The sequence below is a fragment of the Rana temporaria genome, chromosome 2 (assembly GCF_905171775.1).
Source record: "Rana temporaria chromosome 2, aRanTem1.1, whole genome shotgun sequence".
NCBI lineage: Eukaryota > Metazoa > Chordata > Amphibia > Anura > Ranidae > Rana > Rana temporaria.
This window is the reverse complement of record NC_053490.1, coordinates 360,531,667-360,553,384: the sequence shown is the minus strand read 5'-3', so window position 1 is coordinate 360,553,384 and position 21,718 is coordinate 360,531,667. Positions and strand designations below refer to the sequence as shown.

At 46.6% G+C, this 21,718-nt stretch overlaps 1 protein-coding gene across 1 annotated transcript in view; it reads right to left on the bottom strand.

The window, feature by feature from the left end:
- PM20D1 (peptidase M20 domain containing 1) overlaps window positions 1–21,718 on the bottom strand; it is a 359,154-nt gene that overhangs the window by 44,850 nt on the left and 292,586 nt on the right. Inside the window, 2 exon segments of the mRNA XM_040337628.1 lie at window positions 20,860–20,938; window positions 21,040–21,101. Coding sequence (XP_040193562.1) covers window positions 20,860–20,938; window positions 21,040–21,101 — 141 coding nt within the window.

Genomic DNA, 21,718 nt, shown 5'->3' with positions numbered 1-21,718 from the left:
ACCAAATTCCCCGCAGACAGAATACGCGGTGACGTGGCGGCGACGATGACGCGGCGACATGCGCGCACCAGGAAGTTCAATGCTTCCACGCATGCGTCGAATCACTTCGACGCATGCGTGGGATTTCGGGCCAGCGGACATGTCCGATGAGTCGTACTGACCATCGGACATGTCCGACGGACAGGCTTCCAGCGGACAAGTTTCTTAGCATGCTAAGAAACTTTTGTCTGCTGGAAACCTGTCCCCTGTCCGCTAGGCCCTACACAGGGTCGGACATGTCCGCGGAAACTGGTCCGACGGACCAGTTTCAGCGGAAATGTTCGGTCGTGTGTACAAGGCCTTAAGGGTACCGACTGCAAGACTTAGATCTGCTCCGGCTTGTAGGAAATCTAGGACCGCCGGGATCATGGCTCCTGACACTCTGCGCATGCGCCAGGCCCCAATTTTTTTCCAGATTTTATTGTAAATTGCGTTCGTGGACAGCTTCCGGCTGCCAAGAATGGTATTGATTACTTTTCTTTATCGTACACCACGTGTCGTTTTTCGGCATGTCAAAAAAACAAAGTTTTTCCAACTTCATCATTAAAAACGATGTTGCCCACACACCATTGTTTTTGAAAAATTATGAACAAAGCGCGGTGACGTACGACGGCACTCTGAAGAGGAAGTTCTATTCGCCTTTGGGCTGCTTTAGCTGATTCCATGTTAGTAAAAGACGATTCGCGCTTTTCTGTCTGTTACAGCGTGATGAATGTGCTTACTCCATTATGAAAGGTAGTTTTACCAGAACGAGCGCTCCCGTCTCATAACTCGCTTCTGGGCATGCGCGGGTTACAAAACGTCGTTTTAGCCCACACACGATCATTTTTTAAAAAACATTAAAAAATGCAGCATGTTCCAATTTTATTTTTGTAGTTTTTCAGAAGCCACAATGATTTTAAATGACGTTTTTAAAAATGTCTTTTTTTTTCATGCCGAAAAAACGACCGTGTGTATGCGGCACAAGTCTTTACATAATGGGTTATATGCTCACCAAAGGTGATTGGACACTGGCACAACCAATCAGAGTCAGTTCCCCTCCCATCCGGGAAGTACCTCCGTTTTTTCGCCAGTGTCTAAGGTGTAGGACGTGTGGAGAAGTGCTAAGGAAAGCTCTGCTAAAACAGACCCTTCGGGGCTAAGGAGCTATGCCTTTTTTGGATCCATCCAAGAGGCTATGAAGCTATGCCAAAAGTCTGTAATGTCTCTCTTCGGAGGACTGGGCTCTGAGCTCCAGCACTTTTTGCATTAAGACTTAAAGTCCTGGTCAGAGTCTTTTACAAGGCCCAGGGGGAAGTCTCCTTTAAATAGGAAACTCGTATCCCTGAAGGTTTGGCACACAAAGCCCACGAATAGGGGTGAAGATTGGTACTGTCTGAAAAATATTTCAGCAGAAAAACCTGCAGCGGGGATTAAGGTAAGAGAAAAAGGAGCCTAAGGATTTTCTGAAGGACCTTTTTGAAAATTTTGAGGGGTATCTTATCAAAATGGGCCACTAGAGGGAGTAAAGAGCTGAGTTTTGTCTCACCTCATTCAGACAGTGTCAGATCCTTTGGACAAGCACACTTCCTCCGCTGCAGAGCTCTGCTAAAGACATAGGAAAGGAAGTAACCACTCCAGGTGGGTATGTTGAACAATCAGCAATGGTTCACAAATCAAGGGTGCCGGCAATGCACAAAGCAATTGGTAGAAGAAAAAAGGATGGACAACCGCACTCCAAAAAAACATAAGGTTGTCTTTAACCACTTCCCGCCTGGCCCATTGTAAAATGACGTCCACAACGGACCTCTAACGATCCGGGTGGACGTCATATGAGTGCCGGCGATTCTGCACAACGTAAGAACGATCATAGCCGCTAGATTGTTCTTACAGGCGGCGGGAGGGGACACCCCCCCCTCCCACCGCCATCCGGTGCTTCTCCGGGCTCTCCCGTGCCATCGGGGGCCTGGAGAACGAATCGTCCGGCGCTGGCAGGAAGCATAGAGATGACTGGTGACCAGATGGTCACCAGTCATCTCTATGACCGTCGGAGGACCCGGGCGCGATGTGAGGACGTCACGCCCGGGTCCCCGTAAGTAAACAAAGCTGCAATTGCGGCTGCTAAGCAACAGTAAGCATGAGATCGGTGAATTTTTTTTCACCGATTTCATGCTTTCCAGCCTGGAGGAGAGATGTGGGGTCTTATTGACCCTGCATCTCTCCATAAAGAGTACCTGTCACACACATTCCTATTACAAGGGATGTTTACATTCCTTTTAATAGGAATAAAAGTGATAAAAAAAAAAAAAAAGTGTAAAAAAATAAATAAATATGTAAAAAAAAAAAGAAATACAAAAAATGTTTTTAACGCCCCTGTCCCTAGTAGCTCGCGTGCAGAAGCGAACGCACACGCAAGTCCCGCCGACATATGTAAACGCCGTTTAAACCACATATGTGAGGTATCACCTCGTGCGTTAGAGTGCCAGCAACAATTCTAGCACTAGATCTCCTCTGTAAATCTAAACTGGTAACCTGTAAAAAAATTTAAAGCGTTGCCTATGGAGATTTTTAAGTACCGAAGTTTGGCGCCATTCCATGAGTGTGCACAATTTTAAAGCGTGACATGTTGGGTATCTATTTACTCGGTTTTGTAACATCATCTTTAATATTTACAAAAAACTTAGGCTAACTTAACTTAAATTATTGCGTAAATACCGTGCAAGATTAAAACGTTCCAATGACCGTTGTTTTATTCCCTAGGGTGTCTGCTAAAAAAACATATATAATGTTTGGGGGGTTCTGCGTAATTTTCTAGCAAAAAAATTATGATTTGTACATGTAGGAGAGAAGTGCCAGAATAGGCCTGGTAGGGATGTGTGTATAACAGCCCGGTATGGAAGCGGTTAATATAAAAATGCACTACAAAAATAAGCAGAGAACAGGAATAACACCTACGCGTTTCACACTGCAAATCAGTGCTTAATCATGGCTCATGATTAAGCACTGATTTGTAGTGTGAAACGTGTAGGCTGTTATTCCCGTTCTCTGCTTGTTTTTGTAGTGCATTTTTCCATTTTTATATTAAAGACAACCTTATGTTTTTTTGGAGTGTGGCTGTCCATCCGTTTTTCTTCTGCTAAAGACATGGCACCGCTGCTCTCCTCCTCAGATGATAAAAAACCCCAGGAGGGGGAGAGGAGCAGGAAGAGGCATGCACGCCGTTTTTTAAGGAAGTGGAACTTTTGTTAAGGCAAAATATCCATCCTGGAGGCCAGCAGCAGCAGCAGAGATCCCACGGGACTCAGCAGCTTTGGGGGCACGCTAACTCTAGGTGGCTGGTAGGGCGCTACCATATGAGAGACACCCACTCTATGCATTAGTCTGTGTGTTTGAAGTTGCATACCTAAATTGTTAGACTCGGCACAGCAGTAGATGCATTTTGGTACCTCGGCGTCTTGCTCATTAATATGTCTTCCACTAAAAAGGGATCAGGGACTAGGAGCAAGAAAACAGCGCCGTCTGAGACAGGAGGCTCTGGCCGCACCTGCTCGGTACCTTCCTCCCCTGTAACCATTGATTTACAAGTTCAGGAGGAGCCGTCGCCACGTTCAGGAGTTTCTCCAGTGGCACCTGGGCCTGCATATGTCACTGAAGACACTTTTTTTGCAGCCATGGGAAAACTAGAAGGTCAGATCGCTAAGTTAATCACTCAATCCTCCAAGACGGACAGAAAGCGACAGATCTCCTTTTGTGATTATTGATCCTCTTTCAGACAGATCTGAAGAGGACAAGGATGAGGATGAGATTTTACCTGCAGAGGAGTCGTATGGATCAGGCTTTTAAGAGGAACCCTTCTCTGCATCTCAGATGCTAAAGTCGTAGGTACAATATTACGCTGAAGTCGTACACTACTACATTCAGGTTACCTCCTTCGGAGGTTAACTGAATCACATGTCTCCTCCTGGGCTTGTTAAAGACCCTGCAGAGTACAAACTCGTTTCCTATTCATTCATTGCTAAAGAAGCTAATGTTTGCAGACTGGTTACACCCAGACAAACATTTCTCTCCTCCTAAGAAGTTTAATATTCTTTATCCCAAGGAGGAAGAAATTACAAAGAAATTTAGTCTGCCTGCTGTAGATGCAGCTATATCTTCTGTAAATAAGAACCTGACTTGTCCAGTGGATGACGTACAGGTATTCAGGGATCCTTCAGAGAAAAAGCTAGCAATCCTTGTTTAAATCTTCCTTCCTGCTTGCAGGATCAGTTGCCCAACCTGGGGTTGCAGCAGTAGGCATGTGTCAGGTCATCAAAGACCAGATAAAAGAGAGACTGAAGGAATTGACTCCAGAGCAGTCCAAAGCTTGGGAAGATTTGCCTAAAGCTTTATGCTTTACAATGAGTTGCTATATGCAAGCATCTCGTCTTACACTCCAGCTGGTGCATATGCGCAGAATCCTTTGGCTAAAGCATTGGTCTGCAGAGGCACCCTGTAAAAAGCTTCTGGCGAGTTTCCCCTTTCATGGAGAACACCTTTTTTGGAAGGATTTGGAAAAGTATATCCAAAAGATATCTAGCGGAAAAACTACGCTATTACCAGAGAAGAAGAAAAACAAGCGTCCTTGTTTTAAATGTTCCCTCACCCCGGCTCCTGGTAAATCTTCTTCAAGCCAGTGGCGACGGCATTTTCATTCAGCCACAAAGACCAAGGAAGACCAGGCCCAAAGAAACAAGAAGCAGTGGGGCTCAAAAGCTAATAAGCAGAACCCCAAAGCCTCTGCATGAAGAGGTGCCCCCGCTCGGCCGAGTGGGGGGACGGCTTCGTCAGTTTTCAGCGGCATGGCAGACGGAAGTTCAGGACAGATGGGTGGTATGCACAGTATCCCTGGGGTACAAGTTGGAATTTCAGGAAATCCCATCTTCCCAGTTCCGAAGCTCAAGACTCTCCAAGAAACCTGTAAAAAGAGCACCCTTTTTCAAAGGATTGAATCACCTACTATCCCAAGGGGTGATCACAGAAATACCTCTAAAGGAGCGAGGTTCAGGTTTTTACTCAAACCTCTTTGTGATCCCAAAACCGAATGGAGACGTCAGACCCATTCTGGATGTAAGAGCGTTAAATCAGTTTCTGAACATTCGCCATTTCCGAATGGAAACTATTTGATTAGTAGCCGCCTCCCTACAAGGCGGGAAATTCATGGCGTCCATAGATATCAAGGATGCATATCTTCATGTACCTATCCATCCCACTCACCAAACGTTTTTGAGGTTTGCGGTAGAAAAGATTGCCACTTTCAATTTGTGGCCCTACCCTTTGGGGTGGCCAGAGCACCCAGGGTATTTACAAAGGTAACTAGCTCCTCTGTTGGGCAATCTCAAGAGCACAAGGCATAAAGATAACAGCTATCTAGACCATATGCTTGTAATAGATCAGTCCGTGGCAGAATTGGACCACGTAGTGCTCACCTGGAGCACTTTGGATGGATTTTAAACTTGCAAAAATCCACTCTACAAGCCCAAAGAAGGGTAGAGTATCTGGGCATGATCATAGACACAGCCCAAAGCCGGGTATTCTTACCAGAATCAAAGATTAAGTCGCTAAATGACCTGATCCACAAGGTCAAGGCAAAGAAGAGACCTTCAATCCGCCTTTGCATGAGACTTTTAGGCAAGATGGTAGCCTCGTTCAAGGCCGTCCCTTATGCCCAGTTTCATTCGAGACTACTTCAAGGCAGCATCTTAGTCGCCTGGAACAGAAATATCCAGGCTCTGGATTTACCCATGCGCCTGGCCTCACAGGTACGCCAAAGCTTCAGTTGGTGGTTACAAACCAAGAACTTACGGAAAGGAAGATCCTTTTTTCCAGTCACTTGGAAGGTGATATCTACAGATGCCAGCCTAAGGGGCTGGGGAGCTGTGTTGGAAGAGGCTTCAGCCCAGGGAACCTGGGCCAAAACCTAGAGGAGTCTGCCCATCAACATACTAGAATTACGGGGCAGTATACTTAGCCCTCAAAACCTGGACAAGCAGGTTAGACGGTCACCCAGTTCGGATTTAATCCGACAATGCTACAGCAGTAGCTTATATCAATCACCAAGGAGGTACCCGAAGTCAAGGCGCCCAGAGGAAGGTGAATCGCATTTTAAGATGGGCAGAAGAAACTGTTCTTGTCTTTCTGCAGTCTTCGTTCCAGAGGTAAAAAATTGGCAAGCAGACTATCTGAGTCGCCAGCAACTTTGTCCAGGAGAGTGGTCTCTCCACCCCGAGATCTTTCAGGCCATAAGCCAGAGATGGGGGACCCCAGATGTAGACCTATTGGCCTCCGGGTTCAACAGGAAATTGGACAACTTTGCTCAGAATCACAGACAGCGGCACACATTTATGCCGCCGTAGCGTATCTACTGTACGCTACGCCGACGCAGCGCAGAGAGGCAAGCACTGAATTCACAAAGCCAGTGCTCCCAAAACTGCGCTGGGTTTCCTAGGCGCAAGCCGGCGTATGTGGAAGTGGGCGTGAGCCATGCAAATGAGGCGTGACCGCATGCAAATGATGGGCCGAGCACCAGACAGATACGTATAACGAATGGCGCATGGCTGGATAAGGTCTGCAACCTTACCCTTGTAACATGGATCAAGGAGGGTTGCCAGCCAGTAATGATCCCTCTCCTTGATACCACAAATCTGAAGATACTTTTGCAGGCTTTGCAGGATCAGTGAGGCCATGCAGCGTAGGTTTGCTGGAGCATTCGGTCCGGAGTCCTCTGGGTCACGAAGAACGACATGATCCGCAGCCACTCCTCCCAGCACGTACAAGTCCATGGGTTTTGGGGACTGTAAATGATCCCTTGAAGACTGCTGCTGATGCAGAGTGCTAGGCTTCACCTCCATGCTGACACAATCATCCTCCTCCTCTTCGTCCTCACCCGCAGGAACACTGTCTGGATAAAGGGGGCCTTGAGAGGTAAGGAAGTCCTCCTATTCCTCCCTCTGTTCTGTCTCATGTGCCCTGTCCATTATTCCATGCAGCGTGTGCTCCAACAGGTGGACAAGAGGGACAGTGTCACTGATGCATGCACTGTCACTGCCTCACCATCCTCGTGGTCTCCTCAAATGGTGACAGGACAGTAAATGCATCTCTGATCATGACCCACTGGCCATGGGCGAAAAACCCAAGCTCCCCTCTGACCCTGTCCTGATGCCATAGTCATACAGGTGCTCATTGATGGCCCTCTGCTGCGTGTGCAGCATGGCCAATGTTGTGTTCCATATGGTGGGCATGTCACAGATTAGGTGGTTCTTGGGCAGGTTAAATGCCTTTTAGAGGTCAGCCAGCAAGCACTGGCATTATATGACGGCGGAAATGCACACAGACTTTCCTGGCCAGCCTAGGAGATCCTGTAAGCACCGATACCTGCCCAAGAACCGCTGCACCACCAAGTTAAAGACGTGAGCCAAACGGGGCAGATGGGTCAGGTGTCCCTGTCAGAGGGCGGAGGGGAGGTTGGTTGCCATTGTCGCAAACCACCATTCTGGCTGAAGCTGGCGTTGCGCGTCGACCACCTCTGAGCCTGCCCTGCAGAGGTGACAGAACCTCTGCCCCAGTGTGGCTCTCTGTCCCCCAAGAACACCAGCTCAAGCACTGCATGGCATCGCTTTGCCTGCGTTCTTGCGTAGCCCCTTGAACGCCTACGGAGCAACGCTGGTTCCATGGACAAATCAGCAGAGGAAGAGGCCATGGAGGAAGAAGTGGAGGTGGTGAAGGAGAAAGGTTGTGTCACAATCACAGTAGTAGCATTTTTGAGGCTTGGTGGCGGAACAACTCCAACACTACTGCACCTTGTCTGCATCCATCCCAGCTGCCAGCAGAGTCCCCCAGTGCGCCGTGAATATAGGCAACGTCCCTGTCTGCCTGCTGAACCATGAGTCAGCGGTAATATGATGCCTCAGAAGACGATCGAATCATCGAAACGTTACGTCAGGCCGTGCGCACTTACGTCATTTCCGGGTCCGCGTACGGTCGGTTGTGGCTGGGAGCGCACGCCACACTCTACCGAATACACGCTGTACACTCTGGACTTTGCTGCCTGTTTTTGTTTTTATTGTCTGTACTCCGTTAGGGGTGTTTTTTCTTTATTTTAACCACTCCTATTGGAGACTCTTTGGAGATATTTAATTTTTAATAAATTTTACTATACATACTGCACTATTGGAGTTCCCTTTTTGTTCCTGAGATACGGAGACACGGGAGGACCACCACCTGCAGAACAGCTGATCCAATCGTGACCAACAGGGAGGAAGCCGATCGTGTTAGCGGTGGAGTGAGCTGGAGTGATATCTAGGAGTGATTACTGCATGCCTGTCACCCCAAGCGGGGACCTTTGTCTGGTGAGTGGGAAACCCTGAGGGGAGACCGGGATCACTCTGAATCTGTGCAGCTAGGACCACCCCCCTCCACAGAGCTTAACTGATTGGACTCCATATGCTAATTTGTTCCCAGGGCTTAACCGATTGGACTCTATATGTTATCTTTCCACAATGTATTAGAAGTATATGCCGTGTTGACAACAGTACTGTGGACTGATTATTTTACTGAGCAGGCTGTGTGAGCAACAGTATTGTGGATTGATTAATTTACTGTATTCATTGTATATACACCAGAAGCCGGACTGCTAGTATCACTCCTGGACTGTTGCTGGTTCACTGTTTATTGCTTGCCATCTATCCTTATTTGTATATATTTTCAGGTATGCTCTCGATGGTAGTACATTGATGCATTATTACCTTGCTCACACATCTTTGTGCATATGAGGGCAGATACTTGATACACGCATTCACTCATATATTTCCTGGTTTGCTCATATGTCATCACCTAGACTCTGAGCTTACCTTAGACTCTGAGCACTCCACCAGTACATAGCTCACTGGCACATAGATTACATCCCTCAGCTGCTTGCGGATTGGGTCTTCAGACCCTTCTACCTGCTGGTATTAGCTCTTAGCCATTGGGTGCACTAGACATTGCCCATATTAGCCTATTCAATATAGGCTATTGGGTTAATCATCTCATTTGTGCATCAGGCAGCGCCACCACCCCAACGCATTTTACTTTATCACCTTTCTACTTAGGGGGACAGTTTTTAGGGGGGCAGCAGCCTTTATCTCAGTCCCAGCGCAGGTTCAGTCTTTATAGCGGTAATATGCACCTTACCACCCTGTCCAGCGAGACAAAGGCATTGGCCCGGATTCACATACATCGGCGCATATTTATGCCGGCGTAGCGTATCTAATATACGCTGCGCCGACGCAGCGCACAGATGCAAGCACTGGATTCACAAAGCACTTGCTCCAACTCGCTCTTAAAGATACGCTGGGTTTCCTCGGCGTAAGCCAGCGTAGGTGGAAGTGGGCGTGAGCCATGCTAATGAGGCGTGACACATGCAAATGATGGGCAAGCGCCATAGAAGTACTTAAAATGAACGGCGAATGCGCCGTCCTGTGGGCGCATCCCAGTGCGCATGCTCAGAATCACATTGAAACTGCCTAAGATACGTCGAATCACTGCCTACGACGTGAACGTAACCTACGCCTAGTCATATTCACGTACTATGTAAACGACAAAAGTACGAGGGCTTGTGTTCCCTGGTCCATGCTTTGCATGAGTTGCGCCTCCTATATGGGGAATAACTTTACGCTGGAGTAAGACTTACGCAAACCCCGTATATTATGCGCTCGGCGCAACTACGTTCGTAAATCGGCGTATCTCCTCATTTGCATATGTGCATAGAAAATCAATGGGAGCGGAAAATGCGGCCAGGCTAACTATGCGCCACAATACGACGGCGTAGGCAAGTTAGTCGGTCGTAGGAAGCCTATTTTTAGGTGTATCTCAGATTGTGGCACGGCGCACAGATACGACGGCGCATAGTTACACTTACGCGGCGTATCTCGAGATACATCGGCGTAAGTGCTTTGTGAATCCGGGCCATTGCCATCCACATGCCGGTAGAGAGCCAGAATCGCCTTCCGTGAAAAAAAGGGTGTTTGGGACCCTGCCCTTGAGGTACCGCACATTACACAAATTCACGGAAGGGAAGGGGGCAGAGTTTACCAACTAAAAGGCAGGAGTTGATGTGCTAGCAATTTAGCCAAGATAGCATTCAAACCGCTGGGCATGTGGATGGCTGGGAGTGAATTTATTTCGCCTGTGTAGCAACTGGGGCAGGGAAATTTGCCTACAATTGGACGTTGGTATACTGATAGCAGATTGCCCACAAGTACTTGGCAGTGGCACACCTAATTCTACACCTTCATTCCTCTCAATGCAGGTTTCTGAGAGGAATGAAGGTATAGTGGGTTGGAGATCCCAGCTGATGAGGAGCAAGGAGTGGTCCGCCTTTTTCTTTGGTGTGGGTCTTCTTAAGTAGCTTGCCAACGGACTGCATGGAACTTCGACAATGTCTGGTCAAGCATGTGGTGCCAATCGGTGGTGTTTTGGCCACGCTTGAAAACGCTTCAGACATATGTTGCAAATAGCAACGGTGTGTCTGCTGCACAAGTATCAAAAAGTCCTACACCAAAGAACTTTTGGAAAAACGCGGTTTTAGCAGCGACCTGCACTGTGGAGCTCTGCGGTATGATGCAGTCGGTTGGCTTCCCTTAAGCTGGCCCCTGGAGGGCATCCTGCCTCGTTGGAGATGTGCCTCCTCCACTCTCCTATCAGGCACCCACATAGTCAGTGACCTCATCATCCCCTCCCTCCTTGTCACTGGAGCAAACCTGGCAGTATGCTGCAGATGGGGGAACATGACTGCCAGTTTGTTGTCCTTCTTGGGCACCCCCTCTTTCTGGGCTCACGTTACTGCCTTCCTCAAGCTGGGTACCATCTTTGGAGCCTTAAACACATACCCAACAGTGTGGTTGAACAGTTCGGGGGACTCCTCCTTGCATGATGATGGGGCTAGGGAAGGAGTAACTGATGAGGACCTCCAGCCGATGGAATAGGCCGCTTTGGCACCTGCATTGGCAGCCAAGGTAGCCTGGGTGACAGAGGAGGATGAGGGCGGCTTGGTCATCCACTCTACCAACTCTTCTTCATGTTGTGACTCAACACGGCCAGCTGCCAAAAAAAATAAAATAAAAAGGACAAGCTTGCCCAAAAAGCCACGTGCTGATGCGGATTCACCGTGTCCACAAAAAGCACTGTTGCCTCCAGACACAGAGCATGCTTGCCCTCTTTTATTGGCCTGCAAGTGTCTGCCTCTCCTTGTTGGCCTTCCAGACATACTGTATTTGATGTATTGGAATAGGTACACAAGGAATGACCTGCAGTGAGAAGTAGCTGCACAAAGCTGGGATGTGAAATATTATATATATATATATATATATATATATATATATATATATATATATATATATATATATATATATATATATATATATATATATATATATACACACACACACACACACACTGATTATACTGCAGCTAACTGAATCAACTGCCTGCCTGTATTATATTAGGAAGAGATTAACAAGAACGCTCTGTAGTGAGGTTTAGCTGCACACTGTGCCCAGGATGCAGTACACTGACTGAATATACTGCAGCTAGCTGAATCAACTGCCTGCCTGTAGTATTATTAGGAAGAGAATAACAGGAACGCTCTGCAGTGAGATCTAGCTAAACTGTATACAGTAAAATTATACATATATATATATATTGTGACAGGAAGTCAGGTAAATCTGTGGGTGTTGTCACAGACGGGACATACATTTCTGCCTTGTTTAGACAATACACCAATTGTTATTAGGCGTCGGCTGCAAATGTAGCCAGAAATGGTCTAAGGGCGTTGGAAGACTTCAGCTGTTCAGAATGAGGCAATTAAGGCCTCTATAAGTAGTCCAGAGGATTACCACTGATTTGCTGCATGCTGAGGCTTTCTGAGTGAAAGAGAGCAGTACTGAAAGTCTTCTGAGGAGGTGAGGATAGGATTGATTTTTCTGTGTGATAACAATCAAAAGACTATTGTTTTTCTGCTGTATGACCAGCACTGTCTACTCAGCAGTAGGCTGTGCTAGACTCCATAGATAGGTTCCTGTGTGGAAGGTAGACGCCCAAAGTGGCCAGGGTTTATTTTATGTTTGATTTTGTTTATGCTGTTTGGATGCTTGCACTTGTTTCCAGAAAGATGGAAGAATAAACCAAAATCTTTGTTTTCAACCGTCTTCTACTGCCTGTCTGTATAAATTTAGTGTGTGGTGAACCCATCCAAGGGGTCACACACCCCGCTACCGAGCTAACCCCTTACATATGGTGGAGTGCCGCGGGCAATTAAAGTAAACCCAAAATGGAGGAGATACTGAAACAGCTGGCTATAGCAAATGCAAATCAACAGCAGACGAATGAATGTTTGCAGCGGAGCATTGCAGCTCAACAACAGGCTCACGCAACTCAACAACAGGTTAACCAAGAGAGCATTGCAGCTCAACAACAGGCTCACCAAGAGAGCTTTGCAGTTCAACAACAGGCTCACCAAGAGAGCATTGCAGGCTTTGAACAGAGACACCAGCAGCAAATGGAGGCCATCGTGAAACAGCTTCAGAAACAGCAGACTGAGGCTGGGAGTCAGGCCAGTAACATACCGACTTTTCAGGTACGACACTTATTGCCAAAGATGACAGCAGATGAGGACCCTGAGATGTTTCTGACCACGTTTGAGAGAGCAGCGGAAAGAGAGAGTTGGCCTAAAGACCAGTGGGCTGGACTAGTGGCCCCCCTATTATCTGGAGAAGCCCAAAAGGCATATTTCGATTTGGAGCTTGCAGAAGAAAAAAACTATGTTCGATTAAAAGAGGAAATATTGGCATGTTTCGGCGTAACCCTGGATGTCCGTGCTCAGCGGGTCCACAATTGGAGTTATCAGCAGAGGAAGCCACCTTGGTCGCAGATGTATGACCTCCTCCATCTGGCTAGGAAATGGCTGCAGCCAGAAACTCTGTCCGGACCAAAAATTTTGGAGAGAGTAGTCATGGCCAAATTTCTTATGTCTCTTCCTAACACCCTGCAGAAATGGGTGAACCATGGTGGTCCGGAAACCGCAGACAAACTTGTAGACCTGGTCGAAAGGTACCTAACAGAGAATTTGTCCTCTTCCACCAGAGACGCACAGACTTTTCACCCCAAGACCAGACCCTCCACACCTATAGGTAAGACTGCATCAAGGGATGGGGGTGGAGAGAGGTACCAAGGAGCAACTAGAGGAATTATCGGGACTACTGCTAATGCTTGGCGAGAGCGGCCTGGAAGACCCATCCCACAGGAGAGGGCCAGAAGGTTAATTTGTTACCGTTGCCGGGAAGAGGGACATGTAGCAGCGGTTTGCCCAGCGGGTGATGAACCCATGCAGTGTGACTTTCTGACAGAGAGACGACAGTCCCTTTTTGCAACCACATGCACTGCAGTAACGGAAAATGAGAAACCTTTATATAGAATGTGCTTAGATGGTAAAAATTTTGTGGTATTGTTGGATCCAGGTAGCCTGGTCACCTTAGTGAAAAGTGATCTAGTGGTGGGAAAAACCTTACATCCGAGGAAAATGGCTGTAGTTTGTGTACATGGGGACACTCGAGAATATCCGGTGACTACAGTTTCCTTTGAAACCTCCCTCTGTAACTTGTGTCACCAGGTGGGTTTAGTTCCCAAACTGCCACATGACGCCATTGTGGGAAGGGATTTCCCTAAATTCTGGGAACTCTGGGACTCCCCAGATTCCCCAGTAGGTGGTTCTTCTGAGTCTGAACCATCTACTCCAGAAACCAACAACTGTGAGGATTTTCCTGAGTTTCCATTCTCATTATTAGCAGGGGAAACACCAGTCCCTAGGGAGGAGCCTGCTAACTCAGAAGAGGAACAGCGGCCGATAGGGTTTGATGACCTCAAGGTGCACAGAGAAAACGTTGTCACTGAGCAATTGAGGGACCCACATTGCTAAGAGCCCAGGAGAATGTAGTGAAGATAGATGGGGAGTTAGTTAAAGCGGTAGTTCACCCATTTGTTTGTTTTTTTCCCTTTTCCCCTTAGATTCCTGCTCGTTTTGTCTAGGGGAATCGGCTATTTGTTTTAAAATATGATCCGTACTTAACCGTTTTCGAGATGCATCTTCTCCGTCGCTTCCGGGGTATGGGTCTTCGGGAGCGGGCGTTCCTTCTTGATTGACAGTCTTCCGAGAGGCTTCCGACGGTCGCATCCATCGCGTCACTAGTAGCCGAAAGAAGCCGAACGTCGGTGTGGCTCTATACTGCGCCTGCGCACCGACGTTCGGCTTCTTTCGGAAAATCGTGACGCGATGGTTGCGACCGTCGGAAGCCTCTCGGAAGACTGTCAATCAAAATAGGAACGCCCAGACCCGCAGCCCATACCCAGAAGCGATGGAGAAGATGCATCTCGTAAACCGTAAGTACTGCTCATATTTTAAAACATCTACCCGATTCCCCTAGACAAAACGAGCATCCATCTAGGGGGAAATAGTCATATATACGGGTGAACCTCCGCTTTAACCCTGACAAGAGGGTTGCCCTCCTTTACTTCATTATTGAAAGGGACCTGTTATATCGAGTGTCACAGAGGATAGAGGACACCATTGAGCGACTGGTAGTGCCTAAACCGTACCGCAAGATGGTTTTGGAACTGGCCCATGGGCACATTCTTGGGGGACATTTGGGAGCGGAAAAACCCGGGAGAGGATCACCCAGAGGCTTTATTGGCCTGGGATCACTAAAGAAGTGGAATTGTACTGCTCTTCCTGTCCAGTGTGTCAGATTACTGCACCCATGCCACATTTCCGCAGTCCGTTGGTACCCCTGCCCATTATCGAGGTCCCTTTTGAGAGGATCGCCATGGACTTGGTTGGCCCCTTACTGAAGTTCACTAGAGGGCACCAGCACATCTTGGTAATAATGGACTATGCCACCCGGTACCCAGAAGCGAGTCCTCTCCAAAACACCTCTGCTAAAACAATTGCCAAAGAGTTATTTCAGGTTTTCAGCCGTTTGGGTCTTCCTAAGGAAGTCCTAACTGACCAAGGCACCCCATTTATGTCTAGGGTGACCAAAGAACTTTGTAAACTCCTGAAAGTGACCCAATTACGTACATCAGTATATCACCCTCAGACAGACGGGTTAGTGAAAATGTTTAATAAAACCTTAAAGGATCACTAAAGGAATTTTTTTTTAGCTAAATAGCTTCCTTTACCTTACTGCAGTACTGGTTTCATGTCCTCATTGTTCGTTTTTGCATTGAAGTAGCTGTAATTCTGCTGTGATCTCCACACTTCCTGCTTGTCTGGCTCCTTATAACCACAGTACTGGGAGCTTTTCACTGTGGTCTAAGCTGTCATTACTGTGTGTCTAAAACTTAACAGAACCAATCAGATTCATTTTAAAAACAAAACACTGCCCTGGATTGGTTTGTTTTTGTTCTGTGTGTCTCTCTAGTTCACAGGAACATGAAACCAGTTTAAAAGTGAAACTAACCTGCAGGCACATTATATGATTGATTTGTATCTATTTGTAATCATTTTTAAAAGGAATCAGTTAACTTTTATGTCTCTATACCCTGTAAACAGTCATTTCAGCAAAAAATGTTTTTCCTTTAGTGACCCTTTAAAACAAATGTTAAGTAAGGTGGTGGATAAAGACGGAAAGAATTGGGATTATCTGCTCCCTTATCTGATGTTTGCAATAAGAGAGGTTCACCAATCGTCCACAAGGTTCTCTCCGTTTGAGCCACTGTATGGGAGGCACCCTCGGGGCCTACTGGACATTGCCAGGGAAACATGAGGGAAAGTGAGAGTTCACCTCATCGAAGTGTGATTGAACATGTGGCCCAAATGCAAGACAGAATTGCCCAAGTGATGCCGATTGTGAAGGTACATTTAGCCCAAGCCCAATTGGCTTAACAAAAGGATTTACAATCGTGGGGCCCAGGTCCGTTCCTTTGCACCTGGTGATATGGTGTTGGTCCCCACGGTCGAAAGTAAATTCCTAGCCAAATGGCAGGGTCCATATGAAGGGTTGGAAAAAATGGGAGTGGTGAATTATAAAATTAGCCAACCGGGAAGACGAAAACCTGAGCAGCTCTATCACGTGAACTTGCTGAAACCATGAAAGGATAAAGAGTCCTTGGTCGCTAAGACTACCCGATGTTCTGCTCCATTTAACCTGGCTGTCCCTGAAGTTGGGATAGCGGAGACTCTATCCAAAACTCAGAAACAGGAGGTTAAAGAATTTGTGCTCCGTAATAAGGAGAAGTTTTCAGACCTGCCAGGTTGGGTCTCCGGAGTTGAACATGACATTATCACCACACCAGGGAATAAGGTCAAGTTACAGCCCTATAGAATTCCAGAAGCCCGGCGAGAGGCAATTCGCCAGGAAGTAAAACAAATGCTTGAGCTGGGGGTGATAGAAGAGTCAAATAGTGATTGGTCAAGTCCCATTGTCTTAGTGCCCAAACCAGATGGAAGTTGGTGGTTTTGTAATGACTTTCGCCGCCTGAATCAAATCACTAAGTTTGACACCTATCCCATGCCCCGCATAGATGAACTGATTGATCGCCTAGGCACTGCCCGGTACATGACAACGTTAGACCTGACCAAGGGTTATTGGCAAATTCCTCTCTCGGAGTCGGCCAGGGAAAAAACTGCATTTTTAACTCCAGAAGGATCTTTCCAATATCGGAGGATGCCTTTTGGGTTACAAAATGCTCCCGCCACATTCCAGCGCACCATGGATAAGACCCTTCGGCCTTATCGAGCCTATGCTGCTGCATACCTCGATGACGTTGTCATCCACAGTGAGGATTGGGAATCACACTTGCCAAAAGTTCAGGCTGTGTTGGATTCCATCTGGAAAGCCGGGTTTACAGCCAATCCAAAAAAATGTACCCTTGGGCTAGAAGAAGCAAAGTATCTGGGGTATACCATTGGAAGGGGTCTAATCAAGCCCCAAATAAATAAAGTTGGAGCTATTCAGGATTAGCCATGTCCCACCAACAAGAAACAGGTTTGTGCATTTTTGGGGATTGCGGGCTACTATCGCCGCTTTATCCACCATTTTGCCTTACAGGCTGTTCCCCTGACCAATTTGACCAAAGGGAAGGAGTCTAATGACCAAATGGACTCCCGAAGCAGAAACAGCTTTTCAGGCTTTAAAACAGGCCTTATGTAGTCAGCCAGTATTAAATTCGCCTGATTTTTCACGGGACTTTGTGGTTCAGACAGATATGTCAAATGTGGGCTTAGGAGCTGTACTGTCTCAGATTATCAAGGGGGAAGAATACCCTGTTATGTACCTCAGCCGAAAGTTGAAGGCCCGTGAAGAGAATTATGCCACCATTGAGAAAGAATGTTTGGCGGTGAAATGGGCTTTGGATTCTCTCCGGTACTACCTCGTGGGTAGACAGTTTGAACTAGTGACGGATCATGCCCCATTGAAGTGGATGGCACAGAACAAAGAGACCAATAGGAGAATAAATAGGTGGTTCCTGGCCCTCCAGGAATTTAGTTTTGCGGTAACGCATCGCCCCGGTGCCAAAATGGGGAATGCAGATGGGTTGTCCCGAGTGCATGCCTGCCTGGCAACCTGTGTCCCAACCCTAGGGTTGAAACAAGAGGGGGGGGTATGTGACAGGAAGTCAGGTAAATCTGTGGGTGTTGTCACAGACGGGACATACATTTCTGCCTTGTTTAGACAATACACCAATTGTTATTAGGCTTTGGCTGCAAATGTAGCCAGAAATGGTCTAAGGGCGTTGGAAGACTTCAGCTGTTCAGAATGAGGCAATTAAGGCCTCTATAAGTAGTCCAGAGGATTACCACTGATTTGCTGCATGCTGAGGCTTTCTGAGTGAAAGAGAGCAGTACTGAAAGTCTTCTGAGGAGGTGGGGAGAGGATTGATTTTTCTGTGTGATAAAAATCAAAAGACTATTGTTTTTCTGCTGTATGACCAGCACTGTCTACCAAGCAGTAGGCTGTGCTAGACTCCATAGATAGGTTCCTGTGTGGAAGGTAGACGCCCAAAGTGGCCAGGGTTTATTTTATGTTTGATTTTGTTTATGCTGTTTGGATGCTTGCACTTGTTTCCAGCAAGATGGAAGAATAAACCAAAATCTTTGTTTTCAACTGTCTTCGACTGCCGGTCTGTATAAATTCAGTGTGTGGTGAACCCATCCAAGGGGTCACACAACCTGCTCCCAAGCTAACCCCTTACAATATATACATACACACAAAGCCTGCAATATATATATATATACTAGGGCTGTTACTGATTAATCGACTAATTTAGATTAATTATAATGCACATACAGATCCAACTACTTTTAGCTGATCTCCTTGCATTGCAACTCTGCATTAGTCCGTGTTAAATGTGGTATACACTATATACAATCACCCAACACTAGTTTCCACAATCCATGACTTAACTTCACAGTTCACACAAATACGTTTTAAATTCAAACTTGTAGCACTGGCGTAAGTAATTGTTGATACTTGAGTGGATGTTTGTGCTGTAGGTGGTATGTCAGCGATGTATTTGAACCACAGAAAGCCAATTGTTTATTGCAGTGAATGCAGTAAACTTTGTTGCCATTGTCTACTTTGCCATCAGCAGTTAGCTCAAAAATTCTACATTTTATATAAATCCCCAAGGATCTCTTTCCGTCATACTGTTAACAGTGGAGGTTTTGAAGTTCTCACAGAACGTTTCCCTTTTTGCCCCCTTCCCCTGATGGAGCCCGATGCATCCTCCTGCTCCACAGATGCAAAGGTACCTCAATCCAGTGGGTGCAGTTTGCTTGCATCCAGCAGGGTAAGTCTCACTGTCCAGGCTGTCCAGGCTGTCCGGTGACGTCACAGACATCAACGTCACCAGACTCCTCCCCCCTTCCCTTGTTAGCAGACGAAGGCACATGGGGAAGGGGGGAGGAGTTGGGTAACGGGACGTCACCGGATCTCCGACAGAACTCCCTGAAGACCCGGAACCCGGCAGAGAGGTGAGTCCCAATCAAAATAATTAACGATTAATGGAGGAATTAATCTTTAATATGGAAAAAAAAAAAAAAAAATTCCACATACAAAAACTTCCACATGTGATGCGAAACCAGGAAGGAGATATGGTGGGCAAATGAATGGTGGGCAAGCCTCGCTACCTTCTCTTTAATTTCAACAGCCCTAATATATACTAAAAATACTGGAATACTGGATCTAACTAAATCAACTGCCTGCCCAATCTAGCTAACTGGAATTAAAGGACACTCTATCTATCTCTCTGCCGCCGCAACACACTACACAAAGCTGATGCGTAGGCGGCCTTATATAGTGTGGGGCATGTACTTAGTCCCCTGAGCCATGATTGGCCAAAGGTACCCTGCCTTTGGCCAATTATGGCTCTCTGTGCCGATGACGCTGTAATTGGCCAAAGCATGTGGGTCATAGTGCATGCTTGGCCAATCAACAGCCAGCAATGCACTGCGATGATGCAGTGCATTATGAACCGTGATGCGCAACTCGAATTTGGCGCGAACAGCCCATAAAGTTCGATCTTCGAACGATTGAACAGCCAATGTTCGAGCCAAACTCATGTTCGACTCGAACTCGAAGCTCATCCCTAGTCTCTTATAGGCATACGATGTCTTCCCTTAGTCTTTTCACATTTTCGAAAAAAAAAAAAACAGCCAACTATTTTACAGGGTTACCAAGGCCTCGAACATTCCAGGACAGGATGTTGGTCATTAAGAAAGGGAAAAGCAGGCAGTGGGCAGCTACCAACAAAGCTTGTAGAGAAGTAGTGTGCCTCACATTTGATCAGTGAAGAAGGTAACTGATGTGTTAACATTCTCCATTCACACCAACTCTCAACATGGCAGTTGGTTGGGATAAGGAAGGCAAAGGTATAGGCATTCAGGCGGGTAAACATAAATTTGCAGGGCATACGCAGAAAGTTTAGCACAGAAAAAGAGGAAAAAAACTAAAACTAAGAATACAAACTGTAAAAGACTAATGTGGTCCAACCGGGACCATCACAATTAAACTTTCAAAGCCAACTGTCCTATTGGGACCATGGGGGGAAACAGTGGAAGTTCAAAGATGTTGCACTGAACTCCTCCAACAGAAGGATACAAGCCAATGGAATATTAAAGAAAAGTTGCCATCTGTATTCCACCTGTCCTCCAAATGTGGGTAGATGCACTTACAGCGAATCATGACTCAGCAGGCATTTGAGGAGCTCGAAGCAATCTCTCCTACCTGTCTAGCCATTGTATCGCAGCAGCAGGTTTTTCAAAGAAGTGAGCCTCCCCCTTGGACACCACTCTGTTTAGCTGGGAAGAGCATGGCATATTGCAGATTAAGAGTTCGGAGACATTGTTTCACATCTGTAAATGTTACCCTCTGCTTCATCACCAGGTCAGGGAAGGAATGGGCTTCCGTTAGCTTTTTAGCCATCTTATTTTGCAGTATATACTGCCCAGGAGACACTGCTATGCTTTGCCAAGCTGCCGGTGTGCATGTAGTGTAGGTTGGGTACTTTAACAGGTCACCCCAAGGATTATGAACAGGATCTTCAGCGGAGAGAACAGTGCACACGTCTGGTTACATCAGCCGCTCAGCCACACCCCCATTTCTAAGGTTTTACATATGTATACCTGCAAAGGGAACCAGCATGACGTTATCTATCAGGACTTGAATAACGTTCCAATTTGAATATTTATTTGTAAAACAAAGATTGTTGCTGCCGCTGTACGCAGATTTCCCTTTAAATGGCAGTGTTTTTTCATTATGTCAACAATAGTACCTTTAATCCAGAATTAAAGATGGTTATTGCAGTAGTGGTCCGCACTATAGCATTGCTTGAAGGAGTTGTTTCTAGAACTCTAAAAATAAAGAAAAACATGAATTTTAATAGCAATATACCATCAACTTACAGTAATGATCTTTCTACAACATTCCGTTTTCTGAAATGCAGAATATTTACCTGCTAACGATTGGAGAGAACAGCCACAAATTTGCCATCATGACATTGAGAGGAAAAGAAAACTGTAAAATAATAAAAGCCTGTGATATATTTATAGATGGAGCTATACAGTATTTCTACATAAATCAGCAATACAAACTTAACATTTCTAATTAATTAAAAAAAGTATAGTTTTTGCAATGTTTAACCACTTGCTTACTGGGCACTTATACCCCCCTTCCTGCCCAGGCCAAATTTCAGCTTTCAGCGCTGTCACTCTTTGAATGAATCTACCAATATATAAAAAAAAATTCACACAAATAGAGCTTTCTTATGGTGGTATTTAAAGGGGTGTTCCAGTCATTTTGAATGTTTATTAAAAGTCAGCAGCTACAAAAAGTGTAGCTGCTGGCTTTTAATAAACATACACTCACCTGCTCCACGTTCCAGCGATGTGCCGGCCAGGGCTCCGCTCCTCTCTCTGGCCGGCGTCTTCATTCTAAGTGTGGGCACTCAGTGGGTGCCCCGGCCGTGAAGCCGAAAGCTGTCACGGCTGGGGCACCCACTGCGCATGCGTGAGCGGCGCTGCGCCATCCGATTGGACAGGCGATTGCCTGGGACCTGTCACGTGTCCCAGGCGATTGCCTACAGGGAGGGGCTGCCAAAAGGCAATATGACCATTCGCCTTAGCCAGGGCCGT